The sequence below is a fragment of the Silurus aristotelis genome, assembly GCF_946808225.1.
Source record: "Silurus aristotelis genome assembly, chromosome: 5".
NCBI lineage: Eukaryota > Metazoa > Chordata > Actinopteri > Siluriformes > Siluridae > Silurus > Silurus aristotelis.
This window is the reverse complement of record NC_139578.1, coordinates 16,229,191-16,250,839: the sequence shown is the minus strand read 5'-3', so window position 1 is coordinate 16,250,839 and position 21,649 is coordinate 16,229,191. Positions and strand designations below refer to the sequence as shown.

The 21,649-nt window shown below is 37.8% G+C and overlaps 1 protein-coding gene across 2 annotated transcripts in view; it reads left to right on the top strand.

Annotated features, from left to right (window-relative positions):
- The window catches only part of adgra3 (adhesion G protein-coupled receptor A3), a 31,077-nt gene that overhangs the window by 5,324 nt on the left and 4,104 nt on the right, over nt 1-21,649 (top strand). For both annotated transcript variants that reach the window (XM_083540838.1, XM_083540837.1), the window contains 15 exons: nt 3,865-3,936; nt 8,799-8,870; nt 13,014-13,085; nt 14,044-14,115; nt 14,968-15,128; nt 15,897-16,110; nt 16,318-16,482; nt 17,742-17,943; nt 18,109-18,258; nt 18,988-19,143; nt 19,298-19,498; nt 19,730-19,916; nt 20,434-20,642; nt 20,934-21,058; nt 21,381-21,504. In XM_083540838.1, the coding sequence (XP_083396964.1) occupies nt 3,865-3,936; nt 8,799-8,870; nt 13,014-13,085; nt 14,044-14,115; nt 14,968-15,128; nt 15,897-16,110; nt 16,318-16,482; nt 17,742-17,943; nt 18,109-18,258; nt 18,988-19,143; nt 19,298-19,498; nt 19,730-19,916; nt 20,434-20,642; nt 20,934-21,058; nt 21,381-21,504 (2,182 nt within the window). The remainder of the gene's footprint in view (nt 1-3,864; nt 3,937-8,798; nt 8,871-13,013; nt 13,086-14,043; nt 14,116-14,967; nt 15,129-15,896; nt 16,111-16,317; nt 16,483-17,741; nt 17,944-18,108; nt 18,259-18,987; nt 19,144-19,297; nt 19,499-19,729; nt 19,917-20,433; nt 20,643-20,933; nt 21,059-21,380; nt 21,505-21,649) is intronic.

The window sequence follows — 21,649 nt, the reverse complement described above, 5'->3', positions numbered from 1 at the left end:
ATATCAAGTTTACCACTGATCAAGTGTGATATCAAGTTAGCTGCTATTGGCCAGTTGGAGCACAACCAGCTTATAGTGGGTATTTTGAGCTTCCACTTTAGAAACCCACTCCTTGTTTAGACTTCCAGCTTGACACCCGTTTATTCAGTTTGTACAAAATGACTTTTTGAGCTCTGCTGTGTGTGCACGTTGAAAGTCTCAGTGCTTGTCAGTAAACACTTCAGGAATGAATAGAACATTTCTAAACATTTCACACTTTACAAAAAAAAGCTGAAACACGGTAGTACTGGTAGACCAGAAAATATTGTTTTGTGTAATATTGCTGTGGTGCCATCTGTTCATTGTGCATTTTTTTTCAGCCTGGTTTTGCTGGCGCATATTCGGTTTGTTGTTTATCGCTTGCCTTGGAATGTGAAAACACTAAAGACACTGGACAGCTACAAATTGACAGAAATCAATACCCCCATTACCTCAAGCTTACTTTGTACTTTGTATGTGGCGCCACTGAACCCAATCGTACTGATTGATTGACGTAAGCATTGCTTAGGTCTTTTCTTAAATCACAATTGTGTTATGAGAGGAGCTTCATCATACAAGCTGAAACAGAGAATGTTATGTTTACAGATTCCAAGCAATAATCCAATAAAATTGTTAGTTTAGTCTTAAACAGGGATGTTTTGAGAGTGTCTAAGTGCTTGTGAAAGTAACTTTCTACTTACTCTACTATGCATAGTAATGCATGTTTGAGTAACAAAGCTCACCATACCTTTTCCATGGACTTCAACCCGCTCAGTTGATCTACACCAAAGACTTGCCACTAATTCATTTTACTTCTTAGTCCCATCACTTCTTTCTCACAGAGGCATCTGAGCAGGTTTAATGAGTCTAGCCAGAGACGTCTTGAGCATCTGTCGAGTGCCATCAGGATGCAGTGCACACACAAGTATCACATTATCACTCTGCATCTCGTCAATCTTCTGATGTCTTTTAGCTGGATGGTTTTTGGTAAAAGCTCGGTTTGTTTTGTCTCTGGTACATGTCTGAAAAAGAAGAACAAGTTCTGACTGGTTGACATTTATTCTTTCTGGTGCCTCCAGAAAGCTTGAAGAGCCTCTTTCCAAAGTTTCAGTTACACGCTGGCAAAAATCTTCAAACTTTTCCCTTTTTTTAGTTTCAAAATCTTGTTAATGTAAAAGTCTTTTAAGACGGTCAACTTGCAATAAATAATTACATTTAATATGAACTCCTTTTGTGTGCCATGATTTGTAGCCCTTGCAGACTATTAGTTATTCTGATAGTTGGCTGCTTTGTATGTTTGGTTGTATTCCTTAAACTGGCTCCGCTGTAGTCAGGCACCAAATCTATTTAAAATATCAAGATAAGAAGATTCCTGTCTCTGGGACCACAAGGCCCTCAGGCACCAAAACAGATTATCATTAGCATGCTAATTGTCAGGACTTCCCGAGAGAGGCCACAAGCAAGGTCTGCAGTCAGAGTTGCCATCCTCTGCACTTCATTATCTCTGCAGTCTTTTTAGTCTCTAGACATTTAAGCTGCTCTTAAGTGGTTTTTAAACTTGTCTTTACCCGTCCTTTATGCAAGTCTACAGAAACGTAAGGCAGAGATAAATCCAATGCCTGGGATCCCCATTCCTGTCCTGTTTAGTACCAGCATGACTAAAACCCACCTGATCTTTGATAGTCAATACTATTGAGTAAACCTGAACATGGGAAGTGAACTCTCAATGATGATGCAAGGACTTAAACACTCTTCATGTAACAAATAAATTGTATATTGTTTGGGGAATTTGAGAAGTTTTATATGTACTAAAATAGTGATTTAGGGTGCGCAGTGCAGATTGAGTAATGACTTCTCCACAGCCTGAGCATAGCCAGCATGCTCTGTCTACAGTGCTGCAGATCTTTTAAAATCTGGCCCAGGTCTCTGTAAACCTGCCGTGCAACAAATGTTTTACACATTACAGCTATATTTCAATCAGACAAAACTGAATGCATTGCTAAAATTGTTTGCAGAGATAGCAGCACTGTTTTAAATTCTTACTAAGACTGAAACTATTAGTCTGTTTATGCTTTTAACTCAAAACCCATTAAAGTGGTGTAACCTTTTTATTCCAAATTTTTGTAAAAAAAAGTATTGCTGGCTAAACATTTGAACACATGCGTAACTAAGACACATTCACACTTGCATCAAGCTTTACTCTGCGTCAGGTCTCATTATTAAGCTCATAATCAGGAACAGTTTACGCAGTGCTGAATTCACAATTATTTTATACTCATAACTAGACATATCACTAATCTGCACCCAGGACAAACAGATTTTGTGTATGTATTCTGAATGCAAATTAATAAGGAGAACATATTCTTTTTATTCAAGCTTCAAAAAAGCATTTATTTGGAATTTATTATTGGGAGAATTAGGGTCAAATCCCAATGATGCCACAGCCACTCATGGCCCTCTTTCAGCTATCAGTCAAAAAAACATTAGCCAATCATGAGTGTTTGTCAGATCAGTCATATTAGAGGGCAGCTAGTCTTATGTACCACTGTGAATTGGCATGAACAGAGGTTTGAAAATATGTGGTAGGTTGTCTTCACATTTTGAAAGTAGCATGTTCTTCTGAGCACCTAACTGCAAACAAAACTCAACATAGGTTTATATTTACAATAGGTTAGCTACCACCTAAAACACAGCATACAACATTTTTGCTTGCCTGGTAGACTTTATCTGCTCATGTGTAATTCCACTTAATTCAAAACAAGGTAGTTTCATTGGGCTTTAAAATCACCTGATTTTGAGGAGGTGGGGGAAAAAAGCTGATTTTGCGCACAAGTTTATTGGATGTCCAGATTTCCAGTATTATTAAAGATTACAAAAACAGCATCTTCTGAAGTTTGGAGATTTTTCAGATCTCAGAATAGTTTAAGTTCAGAATAGCTGTTAATTGGATTAGTTTAGTGTAACTTTGAATCGCTGCAAATTACTGTATTTGATTTGTATTCCCTATTATGATCACTGCCTCTGAAACCTGATCTGTAGTTTGGCAGTAGTGATGGTACTTTTTATACCCCATTTATTTTTCAAAACTAAATTTCAACTTGTTCTAATGAGATATCTGTTATTGAAGTCTTGCACTATTCGCATGTGGCATTTAAAATGCTAATGTCTGCTGTACTGTAATGGTGAATTGCACACAAGCTCTCAGCACGTACAGGTATATAGCCTTGGAATGGAGCTGGGGTGGGGTAGGGGATTAAATCACGCACTAGCCTGTAATAAAACCAGCCCTCAGCACCCGTAATAAAAGTATGTCTGTGTGAGTAAAGGGTGAGTGTGAGTGAGCCACTATAACCTGTAACTCTGTCCAGGAATGTTTTGACCGAGAAAGATTTAGCTTCAGGGTATGTTGCTTCCTTAATGGTGCTTCTATATGATATGATGATGCCGTAACTACATTTGAAACCCTTTAGTAGGCCGTGCAGTCTTTGTGCTGCTTGAAGGACTGCCACATAGTCTGAAATATGTAAAGAATCCATGATGCTAAATATCTACCTCGTCATTGTTACATTCTTAAATATTAATTTCAACACCATTGGAAAAAAATCACTATGTATATGTTAACTTGCGTTATTTACGCACCATAGTATTGTGGAAAATATCCACACCCACATAGTCTGGCCCTAAAAGTATGTGGGTTTTCTGTGTGCGTCTCGAAATAAATGATTCTTTTGAAATGTTTAATGCTTTCAGTACTTTGAGTACAGATTAAAATGAGCTCAGTGAAGCAACCTGATGTTTACACTTTGCTTTATACATTTAATAATTATGTGTTTGTTTTCTTTACAGGCTCTTAAGCACCAATAAAATCCAAGAACTCCTAAACGGTTCCTTCGTCGGCCTGGCTATGCTTGAGAGACTGTAAGTTGAGCTGGATTTCCTTTTCTGATGATAATAAACTAATACAAACACACAGGAAAAAAAGGCTTATGCAGGTTGAATGACTGTCACATACAGAGGGAACTGGTACTATATTCGCCTGTCACCTGCCAGAGGAAGGACTTCAGTAAAGTGAAGGAATTTCTAAGTGCTTGTCGTGAGAGGGTGGTGGAAAGGACAGTTAATTTTAGACACGGCCCTTAGGGAACTAGTCTGACCTGCTTTATACTATGAATGTATTGGTAAAACAATATGTTTACTGGAAAAAAAAGTCCATGGATTTATCTTTTCATTCTTTTGTGAAGTGTTCTAAAGAAAAGCAGTTTTACTTCTTATGAATGTGGAGATGTGTGTGCTTGATTTGCCCCCAAAGTACAAGAAACCTATGTATAGTATGCACTGCTGTCGAGCTCTTAGGATGATTTATTGCTTAAAAGTGGCTTTGTGCAGAAAAATAACCAGCCCATTAGCAGCCCGGTGTTTCAACAGGGGCTAAAATAACATGACGCAATCTGACTGGAATTCCAAGGGCATATTTTCTGTGATTATAGGGATCCTGGGTGAGAAAAGGGAAAAGAGACGAGGCAATGGGGCCTTTTTTGGGGTAAATCTCTGGCAGCGCTTAGACAACACTGGCATGCCGAGTCCTTTCTCTTCTCCCTTTGACCCTTCTATGGCCTTAAAGGTATGCGGAGAAATTTCACTATTTTTGAAAGGGAACCCTGCCAGACCTTCAGACTGAAAGTGGGATTGGTTTATTTGGATTGGCAACTGAAAAGTATTGTCTTATGAAGGCTGGCTGAGATTAATTTTGTTGCCAATACAATTCACTGGTTTCCTGAATTCTGTCTGTACCGTTATAAACTCGGCATATTCCAGGTGCAGAGCTGCTTCTTTAAAACTCTGGTTCTGGAATTCGAAATGTACATTTATATATTTCTATAGGCTTTCTTTCCTGTTCCAAAGTAGACAAATGCACAAATCATGAGCATAAGCTAAACAAATGTCTATTAGAACCCATTCAAAGTATAAACACTTCCATCCTCCTCTTCCCTAACCACCTGGGGAAATAAGCTATGCTTCTCGGGTGAAGTCTGTTAGACAGCCAGTCTCTGAATCTCTTTTCCTCTTGCCATTTTGCTCATGCTAGTCATCTGTGTATTTATCTCCGGGCATATAAAACTGTTTGTGTAACGATGCAGGATTGTGGCCAAGCATATCTGTTGTAGTGTCCATCCGGTCTCAGCTCTGCTATTGACCTGAAATTCTTTTGTCAGAATCTTTTTATATTTTTTTATCCCTGTGTGTTGATGTAATTTACTTCAATTTTATTTTTATAGCATGTTTAGTAAAACATGGCAGCTTTATAGCTTTAAGTCAATCTGGAACCAGACCCTAAAGAGAACCTTGTTTTTTGTTGATTGATGTTCGGTATGAGCATATCATAAAAAGGAGTCATGGGATGAGCACTGGAAGGTTTATGTTTATACCAGCAGTTCCTGGATATACTTATGCTGTATTTGAGTAAAGCTTGAAATTTAAGAAAAAACAAACAAAACAGCTCTTCTATTTAGAATTCCTAGTCAGAAAGTTTGAGAAGTTTCCTCAGCTATGTGGACTGTGTATGTATGTCAACATGGTCACTCACGATTAAATAAAGTATTATTTCTCTACTTTACATGGGCGTATAGTAGTATTTTATTATAGACCAGTGAACATAGACACATTAATTGGTTTAAGCAGTGTCGCCAAAAAGTGCATACAACATGGAAAAGACTAGTTTGAGGATATGCCTATGAAGTCAACTTTAAATAATTTCTAGAACTTTCCTATAAACCCTGCTGATGGTAAATATGCAAACATGTAAACGCTTGTGCACAAAGCTAGCACGTTTGTCGATTGTCACACTCAGAAGTTTAATTCGGGGGTCACTTTCCCTTAACAGTGTGAGGCATGCTGCTTTTCTTATGCTAATGGTGCCCGAGGTGTCACCGACTGATTTCCCTCAAAAAGCTGTGCCTCTGGAAGCTTTTGTGTGCTGGATAAGAGGAGTGAGTGCCGAGTTGCCGTTTCTTTTCATAGCAAATGAAGCCACTTTGCAGTCCCCAACTCACACCACAGCAGAGCCCGTTGGTGTGGCAGCCGTTCTCTGCTCTGATGGTGACGGACATGAGAGAATCAATGAATGCCCACCATTCACCTTAAATCCCTGGCCATGAAATTGTAGTTGGACTGTGGACACCTTAGTTTTTTTTTTTTCTTTAAGTCCATCCAAAGACATACATTATTGCTGCAGACTTCAGACAGTTCTTGAAGGAAAAACATTACACTGATTTTTAGTCCATTTCAGTTTGGTGGTGCTTTTCAGCAAGTAATATTTTTTTAGTTTTATTGCAATAGAATCCTTCCAACAATGAACTTGCTTTTTTTAGTTGTCTCTAGAAAATCATTCTCAGAGTTTTTGGGCACAGAGCTTATTTTTTGTCCATGTGTAAGAAATCTGGAGACAGAAACCACTGGAATTTTTGTTTGTCTTTTAATTCCAAAGAGATCAGCTTCATTTGGTGTTGGAGAATTTGGGGAACCTTTATAGCTGGTCTGTTGAAAGAAAGACCAAGACAAACTTTCCACATGGGAAACAAGAACTCTATCCTCATTTATTTGTTTTAACAGCCCTGATGATCAGGTTGCCAAGTTTTTCATGTGCGTAGCTCTTTCTGCTTTAAAGAAATGTGGAATGCATTAGTTGAATGAAAGAGGAACCAATTTGTCTTTAACAGCATCAATAATTTTTTTTTATCTTGTGACGAATACCACAAGTAAGATTGGTTTGGACTGTAGTTCTTTATTTAATATGTTTAAACTAAGCATATTTTCTCAGTGTAGCCTCATCTGCACTGTAGTGTGCTACTGAAAATGTTATTTTATTTTTTTTGGTTTGAAAAATGTACCACACTAACTTCTACATAGTCACTTGCCAGTTATTTAAAACTGACCCTATTTTTACTGCCTATTCAGTGTAAGCGGCATAATTATTGGGACTATTAGTAAATATGGTTAAAATGGGTAGGAAAAATATTTTTGTGGTTAATAAAATTAATCTGACATTAAAGTTATGAAAAAAAGCTGAAAGGGTCCAGCATTAATGTGTTTTTTTTTTTTTTTTTTTTTTCTCTGATACATTTTCCATCTGAAAGGAATTATCCAAGCTGGGTTTTAAATTTGGTCATGTTCATTTGTTCAAATTCAGTATTGGCTTTAACCAGGTCATGTAGTAGTGAAGTCGATACCAGGGCACTATGCACACATTCGCTACAATTAACATTTTAGACTAGTCAGAGCAAGAAGAAAACCCAGGTGGACGCAGGAAGAAACTGCAAGAAGACTAACCCAAGTTTAGGCTCAAACTGCCTGATTGAATATGTGCTACAAGATCTGAACTGATGCAGAATGAAAAATGCATTTATTTTCTCTACTCCATAACACAATTTCAATGTTATTAAAGTTCATTAAATCAGTAAAACACACTTTATGTTGGTACCAACAGTTTGTTAGTACAAACAAGTGCGTTGGTATCAAGAATGTATTTTTAAGGGTAGTTTTTTAAAAGGATAAGGATAAATGGTAACAGATGATATATAGATACAAAAACACAGCCTTGGTCTGAAGCTCTAAATTGCTTGAAATGGCAGTGTGCTTATTTTGGTCAGTGAGTGTCAATTGTATAAAAGTATTATTTATGAAACTGAAGCATTCCATTCCACTTATCTTTTCACAATGCGCTCACCTCTTCCTTCATCACGTTTTCCCCAACACATCAAAACCATTCATGTGAACAGCCCGGCCATCTCTCTGTCCTCCTTTCTAACCACAGCCGAGGACTTCAAAAGGCTTTGAGCCTTTGAGCTATTGAGATGGCGGTATGTGTGTGTTGAAGCTTTTAACAAGGACTAGCTGTTGGCTGAATCACACAGGTGTGGTCTGTAAGCATCACATCACTGCTCTGTGAACTCTGAGGGTTGGAGTGTTTCATCACTTATTGTGTATTGGTGCATTGCTTGCTTGGGTGTACGAGGGCCTCTAAAAGAACCTTTTCTGAGTCTGAGCAGAGGCTGTCTGTATTGATTCTCGTTGCATCTTGCTTGTGTATTGAGACTCTCAGTATGATTTTTTGTAAAAATGGTCATTTTTATAAAAAAAAACAACATTTTTTTGGCTCGATATTTTTTGTTATTTCTTTGCAGTACAGTATCGCAAAAATGAGCAGTCAAACGTGTGTGTGTGTGTGTGTGTGTGTGTGTGTGTGTGTGATATATATATATATATATATATATATATATATATATATATATATATATATATATATATATATATATATATATATATAGTGTGTGTGTGTATATGTATATGTGTGTATATGTATATGTGTGTATATATATATATATATATATATGATATGATTTATATGTAAGGATCATTGTAACCAGCAGATTGTAGTTCAAAATTTATATAAACAGGGTCCAAGGTCACAGCAAGATAAAATGTCTGAAATTATTTTTCCTTCAATAGCTGCCTTGTAGGTTAGTAGGTTATACCGGGTGTGGGTGTGGGTGTGGATATGCATGTCTATATGTGTGTATACTTACATATTATTTAAAATGGTGTTATTTAGTTACAGCCTCATTTATTGTGCAAAATTTAACAAAGTTCTTAAATCTCAAACAAGTTGGTAGTATTATTAATAAATGTTTCTGAAGTGAATTTTCTACATAATGCAAATATTTACTAGTAATAATTAATAATAATTAACAATTAAGTTTCCTCTGTGCTGCTTTCTTTTCTAGGGACATAAAGAATAACATCATCTCCCGCATTGAGCCAGGAGCCTTTCTCGGACTTAGTTCTCTAAAAAGACTGTAAGTAAATGTATTATGTTTAGTAGTTAATACCACAGTTAATGATTTTCTGTGTTTATTAATATTTACTGCATTTGGCAGATGCCAATAATACAACTGAGGAGTTTGGGGTAAAGGGCCTTGCTCAGGGGCCCAGCAGTGACAGCTTGGTGGTGCTGGAAATTTTATCTCTTGACTATATAATTCAAAGTTAAACCACTGCGCTATATATAGCTGATATACAGGTAGTCGTTGACTTACGACCATGATTGTGACCGACAGACCGGTCGTAACACGATTTGGTCAATAGTAGAGTAGGCTATATGTACAGTACTGTGAAATTATGCCGGAAGCTGGTACGCCGCGGCTAGCGATGGTGGTCGTAAAGTCGAATGGTCGTAAGCTGTCGACGACTACCTGTATGTACTTGTAGGAGGTTCGCACTGTCAGTATTGTATCAGATGCATGTATAACGAACCCATCAGGTGTAACTTGTGTATTTTTAGCTATATTGTTTTCCTATAAGTGGTCTCCTGAAGTAACAAAAAAACAAATTTGTTTACATTTTAATTTTACAAAGGAAAGTGCTGTGTATGTGTGGTGACCTGCCCTTCACAGGTTGCACATTTTGGCATTTTGTTAGTGTATATAGTGCTAAAACCTGCAAGTTATTTACCTAAAACTATTTTGTGCAAAGACAAACTGGCTGCAGTTGCTGAACTTATTCATTGCCTAATCTTTATGGGAACATCACCTGAGCAGTAAAAAAAAGTAAATACAAAAATATTTCCAGGTTGTTGTTGAGAAATATATTGATGGTTAGTTGATGTTGAAATAAACTTGAGTTTTGTTTTTGTTTTTATTCCTTTTGGCAGTGGTTAACCACCGTAACAATTATTGGGGTTTTGAAGGCCACCTCGCATGTCATGCATTTCTTGTAATGATAGGTTTTTGCGTGTAATATCTTAAACAGTGTACTGGGATCAGTGTTTGTGCTGTGTATGTGGGTGTTCAATGGGGCTTGTGATTGGTTGGAATATACCGTATGTGTGGCAAGACTGCAAATGTACACGCTACCAATTGTGTGCACAGAGAAGACTGCATGCCACATTTCCAACCCAACCTTCTTGGCTTTCTAAACAAAGAACAATGCATCTGCTTCAAAATAACATTGAAAAATATTCAAGAGAAAGTGAGCAATCCCTGAATGTCTCCATTTAAGGCACACAGTTCTATTCATACATAAATTACTGGAGCCAGAATTATAGTTAAATAGAGTATTGGATTGAACTTAGACAAGGCATTAAAAAATAGTGCAGTAGCCATTTCCTGTTGAGAAAGTTCTTATGATATTTATACTCAGAACATCGAAAGATTGTACTTTGTGTGATTGCGTGATGGGGTGCCTCTTAGCCACTGTAATCTTTGAAAGCATGCTTTTTTTCTGCTTAGAAATCTCCTACAATTGTTTTTACAAGAAGTTTGTAAAATGTTTGTTATTAAATAACATAAAACAGATAATGATCAAATATGCAAAAATAAGTTGCAGCCATGATGATGACATGAAATCTAAATTATTAATTCATATTTTATGAAACATTAAATACAAATAATTTGCATTTTGTTATTCATAACCTTTAAAAATGGGGTGTGTAATGGATGCTTTAAACGTAAGACTTAACAATTAGGTTTTAAGGTAAAAGTGTAGTGTTTGTAGATGTATAGGTTTTATTCATGCTTTGGGTTTAATATAGGTTACTTGCTTCTACCTTTTTATGCATATTTGCAAATGTAATATCAGTGCCAATTTGCCTAATCGTGAAGATCAACAACGTTTTTGGATGTTGATTTTGGAAAGGAGAGATTCTCATATAAAACACGAAAAGCATACACGCTGGTTAATTTTGGCCAGCAGAGGGGTCTGTTAACAAAAGAGTCCCTGTGCTCAAACGTTCCTCGTTCTAAATGTGGATTTTTGTCCCCATCTGCATTTAATTTTTTTTTCCCAAAACAGCTAATTGCATTTCCCCTGTTACATTTCGAGACACGTCACTGGCCTCGGGATAGAGGCATAGACACTGAATTTAGAAGAGAAGCGTGGAGGAGAAAGATGAAAAGATTAAAGAGATGAAGGAACGTTGAGTCAAGACTGGAGAAGGAAGATGAAACGATAATGAAAGGAGTGAATCAGGAAGAATAAAAGGCAGTCCAAAGACTTGCAGTTGATGAGAGGGGCGCCAGTGAAGGAAGCATTAAGCCTGTGAGTTACAGTTTAGAAAGAGCAAGTAAAGAAACACTGTTTAGCTTGGGCAGCTTATTATACTTTTTATAACAATGAAAAGTTGAAAGCTGATCACGTGGTTTTAAAGTGAGACTCGTGTTGATAAGTAGTCTTTTAAGACTCATGACTGTAGTCATTTTCTCTCTGTAACACACCATTGGCTTCTTCTCTGAGTGGAATTTCTATGCTATAAATTCCCAACCTCTCCCCCAATCCCATATTAGTAAAAAGCAGCTACTGTTTGCACAGTCAACAAGCAGACATCAGCTGAACAAGAAGCTGACATGTGATTCTGGCAATTGCCTTTGAGTCAGAGTGACTGTCTGCAGGGCATAGTAAATCCATTCTGACGCCAACATGTCATGTCGGTGATAGAAGCCGAACATCGAACCTCATCCAGTTCGGCATGTTGGAATAGTTACGGCTAGATGAAAGAACGTTTTTGACTTAAACATGCTACATGTTCCTGTCCACTTCCATCCCTGGGAGCGGGGATTAGATTTCTCACCCCACTTAAATAATCTAAAGAATTTTCAGTGCAACCCACAGACGAGCATGAAATCGTTCTTAAGAGTCCTAATCGAGTCCTAAGAGCAAAGTACACAGCAAAAGTTTTCTTCATGTATGGTTTAGTATATTTTTCAGAACTGCATTACTACAGTTTAGAGCTACAAGAAAAAAAAAATATATATAATTATAATTATAATTATATAATTATAATTATAATGTATATGTATAATTTTAAGACTAATAGATAGTCTTCTATAGAAATATGATTTAGATATAATTAATGGGAATTAGTTGAATCCTCCAATTGGTAGATTTAAAAAAAGTCTCTCTCTCATACAAATTCTTGTACAAAAAAAGAAATGTGCCATTTATTTTGAAATATATCAAGTCAGTGTTTTATACTCTGTAAACCACCTCAACAAGACTGCTCAAACATCACACAAAATCGATGTATCACTAGATGCTAAAGACCACAAAGTCTTGACAGTTATAATTACACCCCACATACTCTTTAGATATGAAGAAGCCAAAGGCAAAAATAAGTTGTGCTCGTAGTCTTGTTTAATTTTTTTACCTGACAAATTCCTTTGAAATGATGTCAGTGTTGATTTAGAAGATTTCCCTGCACTGGTCTCTGGAATATATATCATAAAATCTCTATGCTGTAGCAATACAATTTTATCAAATGATTTAGTTCAGTCTGTCGGCCTGCTTGTCTTGGTTAGTTCTTTGTTATCTCTGTTACGTAGCACCTTGGTCCTGAAAGAACACCGTTTTACCGTCTACTGTATGAACTGTGGATGGTTCAAATGATAGTAAAATCTTTTGAGGGGGCAATTTTAACTTTATTGGAACTAAGGAGCCAAACCTGTTCCAGTATGACAAAACCCATGTGCAGAATGGAAGGTCAAAGAAGACCTATTTAGCCAAGATTGGTATGAAACAACTGGAGTGGTCTGCACAGATCCCTGACCTTAGCCCCACTGATAGTCTTGAAATAAACTGGAACTTAGTCTGCACCCCCTGTCCACCTTACCTTACATTAGCACCTGACCTCACTAATGTTTTTGTGACTGACTGGATAGAAATCCCCCATAGCCAAGCTCCAAAGTTGAGTAAAAAGCCTTCCCAGAAGAGAGGAGCCTATTGTAACCGCAAAAGGGGAATCAATCTGGAATAGGAAGCTCAAAAATTACATATTGTGTGATTGTAAAGTGTTTATATATTTTTGGGCATGTAATGTGTCTTGAAGCATACTAATCATAGACTCTGTTCTGTTAGTCTTGCTCAGATTTTTATCAATGCATCTGCCTAGTGCTTATTGTGTCAGTATGTCTGTTTATTTGATGTGATCTATTTTCCTACCCTTTCAGAGATTTGTCTAATAATCGTATTGGTTGCCTCAATGTGGATATATTCAAAGGCCTTACGAATCTGGTTAAACTGTAAGTAAATCTCTCTTTATTATGTATTACTCTATCACCACCATGTTGGTGGCCATTATGCTTTCTTTATTTGTGTTGTATTTTTGATAGCTTTTATATTTCAGTAGCTGTGTTTAGTGCTCCCTAATGAGGATATTAGAAGTGTTTTAGGCAATTGGCTAGAAATTGAGAATGTAATTGCCCTTCACTGGGCTCTAAATTGAGGAACAGATGTTGTAAGATTAGCATGTTAGTTTTTGCCTCCCTTGAGTATAGCAACAGCAGTGCACACACCTGTGTGTCCTTTCCACCTCGTGAAGGTGATGCTAATGTTATCCATTTGAAAAAATAAAGCTGTCATTCTGATTAAAGCTCTCAGATGAGTGTAGATTAAGCTGTTATGGGGAATGTTTGGCAAGATAAATAGCAGCAGCTATAAGGAACCTGAAACAAGTCAGGCCTAGTTTTTTTTCTGAACTATGGGTGGGCAACATAGTGGGGGGCATGATGTGTGTCATGATTATATATGTTTGGTAATAACAAAAACTATGTATAAAAAATACCCTATGAAAAACATGTCACATGAAAAGTAAATGACTTTAAACTAATGGGGATAAAAACATTTTAGCGTTTTACAAGGGTTATAAAAGTTTCAAATCTTTTAATATCAGATCACTTGCTTTTAATCAAGGTTTGTGAATTTGAAAAGTGCACATGGCATATCATAATCTCAGCATTATAATTGTCATCCCTATGCCCTATTCTGAACTATGCACAAGTTACCTCTATAAGAGCTAACCCTTTGCTACAAAAATACAGCATTTTAGGGTAAATAGCTTGAATTTGGTAAACTGGGTAGCAGTTGGTTTATACAGTAATGCTGTATAGATATCTATAATACAAAAACCACCTCAGGTGCCAGATTTAGCCAATCCTGATTTTCATGCGATGTACCAATTTACCTGTGGTGTCATTTCAGCAACCTTTCTGGAAACATGTTTTCATCTCTTGCTCAAGGGATCTTCGACAGCCTTGTCTCTTTAAAAAACCTGTGAGTACACTGAATTTATAATTTTTTTTAATGGCCTAAGTGACTTGACCCCAGGTGTTATACGTGATTCTTTTATTAATGATCATTATGCCACTTTGAATTGAATAAAGCCACTGAAATTACCAGTTAAGTGTATGTATGTGTGTGTGTGTGTGTATGTGTATATATATATATATATATATATATATATATATATATATATATATATATATATATATATATATATATATATATATATATATTGTAAGAACACGTTGAATGGTTCAAAATATAATGTTTACAATATAAGTATGGGATCAAATTTAATAAGAGCATATTGTTATAGGAAAATATCAAAGCACAGTGCAGCCCAGCAATAACCCAGGGCTAAATTTGATTAAATTCTTATAAAATCATCCCTCTTATCCCACATCAGCATTTACATTTTGTTATTAATTAAAGAACCAGTCGTCATGCTTTATTTTGTTTTACTTTTAATAATTGTTATGGAATGTCAATCAAACAAGATAGTTCTTATCACTTGCTCTATAAACATTCCAGCCTCTTTTTGCTCTCTATCATTCTCTCTTTCACTCTTTAAATTAAAAACAATGAAAAGCATAACAGGGAAACCAAAAGGCACGAATTTCTCAATATCCCTGTGGTGGAAAACGCCTAACAAAAACTCCACCAAATCCAGCATTTATATTAATTTAAGAATGAACGCATTTATATAAACCTATGTTTTGCTTTGAAACCTGCACTGCTGTGAGTGCTGTTCAGTTATTCTGCACTTTGAATAGTAGTTATTGTCATAGTTTTACTGCCTACACTTCACTGATTTCACACCGTTTGTATGTGTTTGTGTCTTAGAGATTTCCAGAGCCCTTTTCTGTTGTGTGACTGTAACCTGCAATGGCTGGTGCGCTGGATTAAAGAGAAGGGTATAGCGGTGAAGGACACACGATGCTCCTACCCTCGCTCACTACAGGGCCAATTGATAACCTCGCTCAAACCTGAAATGCTCACCTGTGGTAAGAAGAAAAACACGTACACACTTATACAAAAAGAGGGCAATTGTACAAGGTAAGGATCCTCGAATATAGAAAATAGCAAGAATTGCTGTATGTTCTCCGGTTTTCTAAGAGCGATTGGTAAAGGTTTTAAAAACAAGGCAGCAGCAACTGCCACGAAGATTTTCTTTTTTTTTAACTGGTTCAATTTCAGATGAAAAATATTCTTTTCCATGCATGATATTGCCATGTTTTGTAAAATATGCCATGCACTGGATTTAATTGTTTATTTTATTACATAATAGTGTGGGTCATCTGGAAGTCTGAAGTTTTTTTTTTTTTTTTCGTTTGTTTGTTTTTTGCTGGAATACTCATTCTGCAGGTTCTTATAATAGAAAAGATATAAAAAAAAATGCTGATTTGGCACCAAATATGAATCACAGATCCCTTAATTTGTAAAGGCTGTGAAGTAAACACTGATAATTGGAGCATCATGATGAACTTTTTTCCTGTCTGCTTGTCCAGACACACATTGAACTGTGTTACATTAATCTCTGGGTGCCCAGGTTGGTTACATTTTTAATCTGTCTACAGAAGTTCAGGGTTGTTTAAGGGCACCTTGTTGCTTGTAACATATACAACCACTTGGATGACAATAAAAAAACAAAGCAACTACTTAAAATTGGGAAAACCAAGAGCACAAAGATACAGATTAAAAAATGGCCCATATCTCTTTACTGTGAACACTTGGTGCATTTTTTCACACTTAACTGTTTCTCTTTTCTGTAGATGCACCTCTGGAGCTCCCCTCATTCCAAATGACTCCTTCCCAGCATCAGATAGTTTTTCAGGGGGACAGCCTACCCTTCCAGTGCTTGGCCTCCTTTGTGGACGAAGACATGCAGGTGCTCTGGTATCAGGATGGCAAGATGGTGGAGTCTGATGCTACGCAGGGAATCTTCATAGAGAAGAGCATGGTGCAGAACTGCTCCCTTATTGCTAGGTAATGTATTCTAAAGGAGCTTAAGGATGGTAACTGAGGGATTCCACATTAAATAGTAAAGATTGCACTAGAGTCAAGATTGCAACCTTGAAATCCAAAGTATATAAATCCTAGGCATGTGTTCACTTGCGACGTGATTGTTCACAAATTGTAGTCCAAACAATCTCTCTTATTGTCTTTTCATTTGTTCTTCTCGTTCCACCACAGTGCTCTGACCATCTCAAACATTCAGCCAGGCTTTACAGGAGACTGGGAGTGTCGAGTGCGCACTAGCCGAGGCAACAACACCCGCACGGTGCACATTGTTGTTTTGGAGAGCGCTGCTAAATACTGTGCTCCTGAACGGGTGTCCAACAATAAAGGAGACTACAGGTGAGGCACAACTTCAATCATCATCGAAATAGCATAAACTAATAGCAAGTGTACTCGTCCAGCCTGAGAAATTAAGCTCATCGTTGCTCTCTAGTGGCTGGAAAATCGATGTTAATGTATATAGTGTGGCATTGCCAATCTGAATACGGTTACTGCTCCAAATATCTATGATCTAACCTAAAAAGAGCATGGCCTGTTTTTTTCTTGGTCAAGAGTGTGTTAGAGAAGTGAAGAAAAGAGTGCAGGCAGGGTGGAGTGGGTGGAGAAGAGTGATAGTAGGAGTGATTTGTGATAGAAGGGTATCTACAAGAGTGTAAGGGAAAGTTTATAGACTAGGTAGCAGACCTGAAGAGGTTAATGTTTTCGTTGGGAGTGACGAGGATGTAGGACGTTTTGGAGACAAGGTGATGGAGGCTCGATTGAGATGGTTTGGACATGTGCAGAGGAGGGACATGGGGTATATTGGTAGGAGAATGCTGAGAATGGAGCCACCAGGAAGGAGGAAAAGAGGAAGACCAAGGAGGTTTATGGATGTGGTGAGGGAAGACATGCAGGTGGTTTGGGTGAAAGAGGCAGATTTACAGAACAGGGGGGTATGGAGAAGGATGATCCGATGTGGCGACCCCTAATGGGAGCAGCCAAAAAAAGAAGAAGAGGTCAATAAAAGCTGAACCCTTCTACTATGCCTTCATAAAAACGCTGGGTCGGGGTGTGGTCTAGCAGCAGGTTTACAGGAATTGTAAATTCTTGCCATCACAGTTCCTCAAGTTTAGCATATATCAGTCATAACCTGTTCACTAGAGATGTACAGGGGACTATTCCTCAACATGTAAACAAACACTGTAACCTAATTTAAAGCACTGAGAACCCGGACCAGGGCCTTCCTAAGGGCCTGCAAAACAGCACTGCACATTCATTTTATTGAAACACTGCCGTTCTTTGTTTTGCAATTTTCACGTTTAAACTATTTTTCACACATAGAAAGTAAAAATCTCTTATTTCTGCAGGATTGTTGTTGTTTTGCCGTATCACAGGCATCTTTCTAGTCTCAACCAGATCAACCAGTCAAAACCCAGCTCATCTCCCATATATGTCTGTATTTGTATCCATTTAGAACACATTATCTGTTTGGTACAGTATAATCTAATCAGAGATTTGTCTGAGAAGCAGGCAGGAATTAGCCAGGGGGGATTCAGGTGACAGATTTTCTGTTAATCACTTTTAATGCTTCAGCTTCTTCCTAACTGATGTTTTTGCAGATGGCCTCGTACACTGGCAGGCATCATGGCGTACCTGCCCTGTGCACGACAGGTAACCGGCACAGGCATCTACTCGGGCAGCTCAGCTGAAGACCGGCGTGCCAGGAGACGATGTGACCGCAGTGGGCACTGGGCTGAGGACGACTACTCCCGCTGCGAGTACATAAAAGACACCACTCGTGTGCTTCACATCATCAACCAGGTGCAGATCTGTTTAAAACTTTCCCAGCTTATTATTTCTTTCAGTAAACACAACTATGATCCTAACACGGACTAACAAACATCTATTTAATATAGTTGATAACTTTTGTGCGATCTATAACTCATCTCACTCATCATTATTGATTTCTTTTTTCCTGTCTAATAGATGGCTCTGAACCTGACAAATGCAGTGCATACAGCACAGCAGCTTCTAGCTTACACAGTAGAAGCTCCTAATTTCTCAGACAAGGTGGATGTGATCTACGTGGCTGAGATGATCGAGAAGATCGGGAAGTTTGCTGAGAAATACAAAGAGGTGAGAATCATCCCGAAACAAATTTCTTTATTATTATTTTCAGCAGACTTCATATTATATATTATATATTTTGAATCAGTGAATTCATTTTCAGAATTATTTGCCCCAATTTTTTTATAATCATTAATGTAAAGCATACAGTAGATTGATGCCTGCTTTCAAATCTTTTGCTCTTTAAGAGATTGGTGCTTCTTTGACAAATCCTAAACCCTTAAAAAGATTTAATTAAGTGCAGCTTAAAGCGACCGATTGGCAAGGCTGCTGTTCACTCTCTGACATTCTTGCTGACTGTAGACAAAGCATGCATTCTGTGGACCAGTTCATAGCATAAATGGCATGAGGGGAAGAGATAAGATCAGAACGAAGGGATTTGCCAGGAAAGTCGCAATGGACCTACTTTTTGGGTTTGGGTTTGGGTTTCACTTTGTTGAACTGAAACATTACCATGTAACACCTGTGTGTAGTTCCACTTCATACAGTTTTCATAGTAACACTTCATAGTTTTTTTTTTTTTGTTTGGTTATTTTTCTGCACAATAAAATAATTCCAGACTAATAAAATAAGGTCTCTTGATCTTGTGATATACATTTTTCCCAATTATATTTATTTACTTCAGTGATTCTCTACTTTAAAAAAATGTTATTTGTGGTTTATGTGGAGTTTATGTGGGACTGGAGGTTAAATGGATGTACATGGAATTAATAGCGCATGATTGATGTGTGTTGACAGTTAGGGGATGTGATGGTGGATATTTCCAGTAATCTGATGCTGACTGATGAGCGAGTGCTGTGGATGGCACAGAAGGAGGCTCGGGCTTGCTCACGCATCATTGAGAGTCTACAAAGGATCGCAGTTCTCCGTCTGGCTGGCGGCGCTTATTATACTGTAAGTATTCTACATTTCTTGCTCTACAGTCTTATTTTGTATGCGTAAAGTCTGTTTATTGTACCTTATCATGAATATCTACTGCATATTATAGTTTTATAACAGTTTGATTGTATTTCGTTTGTTTCGTGTCCTGATCATTTTCCTTCTAAAGAACTCCCACAATATTGCCATGGAGTCGCATGTGATCAAGGCCAGCAGCTTTAATGGCATGACCTGCACACTGTTCCAGAAGATGGCGCCAGAGCGCACTCTGATTCCTCACCTGGGAAATTTAAACCCAGACATGAACCTGGACCGGCAGCTCAGTTTCAAATGCAACGTCACTAGCAATCTCTCTGCCCTGGCCCTAAAGGTGTGCTGTTTATCTTTCTTGTATTTGCTATCCATCAAAAATGTATTATTGTCTAAAGTGTTTGGCACATTTTTCCCTTTTTTTTGTGTTTCAATTGTAGATAAAATAAGCTCAATGAAATATCCAGACAAAGCAGTAGGGCATATGTGTATAGTTAGTTAGCATTTTAGACCTAATGTAGAATATAAATGTATAAAAACTGTATGCCCCTCTCTCCTTCATTACGTTCAGAACACTATAGTGGAGGCGTCTGTGCAGCTGCCTCCGTCTCTCTTCCCTCTGCGGAACTCAAGTCAACCTGACGATGGCATTTATAAGTTGCAGCTGCTGGCTTTCCGCAACGGCAAGCTTTTCCCCCCTACAGGCAACTCAACCAAGAGAAGGAGTGTCGTCACTCCGGTGATCCTCACCAAGATCGGTAAACCACATCGCCCACAACTGGCACCTTTTTTTCCCGCACAATTATGTACTGTTTTTAAGCAGGATGTATTCATGCAGGAAGAGTATATGCAGGAGTGGACAAATCCTACATTTAATACCTATTAATCTTTGCTCGTTTTATTTTCTCCTGGAAACCTAACTAATTGGGCGAAAAAGCGGTAGATAATGTAGCAAAATAAAATGTAGCTAGTAAGCTAGGTAATTGCACTGATACAGACTAAATAAAAGAAATCCCTATATAATTGTTATACCCTTCAAGCTAAGTTTCACACCATATAGCACAGCACGTTTGCGCACTCAACAAAAGCAGGGCGGTGTTTCTTGCATGAAACACACAAGATGCTATTGAAACTTTGTACATAGAGATATTGTTCTAATTAATTTCTCTATCTAGCTGTCTTAGCTATTTCACAGATCAAACGGTTACACCCTTGTTCATTGTCTCATAATTTATAAGCTCGTATAAATGTCCTTGTCCTGTGTGTCTCTTTTAGAGGGTGTCCCCCTGCAGCCCCTGCGCAGTCGTGTAAACGTCACCCTGCGGCGCTTTGTGCAGGGTTTGGACCCTGTGGCCGCACACTGGGATTTCTCTGCTCAGGAGGGTCAGGGTGGCTGGCAGTCAGATGGCTGCACCATCCTCCAACATGACTCCAACTTCACCACACTCTCGTGTGACTCGCTCAGTAACTACGCTCTTCTGATGGTCAGTACTAACTCGGCTAACTTTCAAAACTTTTCATGTATGGACTGTTTTGTCTTTTTCAGTAGGAATGTATTTTGCATAGAACGTACTGATTTGTTTTTATGTCTTCTTAGTGTTTGTCTTTAAGTTGTTGTACCAAAGCTGACTTTCAAGATAATGATAGATGATGTTTAATGGAATAAAGAAATGTGTATTGACTCAACATTAAGTTTAGCTCAACAAGAAAACCGAAACATTTATACATACCATTCATTTATAATAATGTTTTATTGGGTGCTTCTTTTTTAACAGGATCTGACCAGGACAGAGCCCACCATGCACAGCTTTAAACTTCTTTACCCAGTCACTTACATCACAGCGATCATGCTTAGTCTCTGCCTGCTGGCCATCATCGTCAGCTACATTTATCATCAAAAGTAAGAACACCTTCTATCCAAGAGGCAGATAGCAGTTACAGTATTGAACTAATAAGGTTTGCTGTGTATTCTGTATTCTGCTGTGTATTAATTTAAACCAGTTTAGCCTTGTCACTCCCAGGTGGGTCCAGAGCACATAGGATTGCAGAGGTATTTAGGCAAACTAGAAGTACTAGACTAGCACTAATAGATTTCTGAAGGTTGCCCACAACCTGTCTATTATAATACAGTTGTCGCATACAACCTGTTTAATGCTGATATAATCACTGGAAAAGTTTGACTGAACATTCCTTATTTATTCGATTATATTGTGTGTCCACAGGTCTGTGTGTATTAGCAAGAAGTGCTGGCACATGCTGGTGAACCTGTGCTTGCATATCCTCCTTACCTGTGCTGCATTTGCTGGGGGAATCAACCAGACTTCCTCTGCCACTGTGTGTCAAGCGGTATGAGATGCATAACTCAAAATGCAAACATCTTTTCATTACACTGCTTTATCAATTCAACATATCTTAATTTGTAGAAATTGAGTGTGTGTGTGTGTGTGTGTGTATATGTGTGTTTGTGTGAATGTGTGTATATATATATATA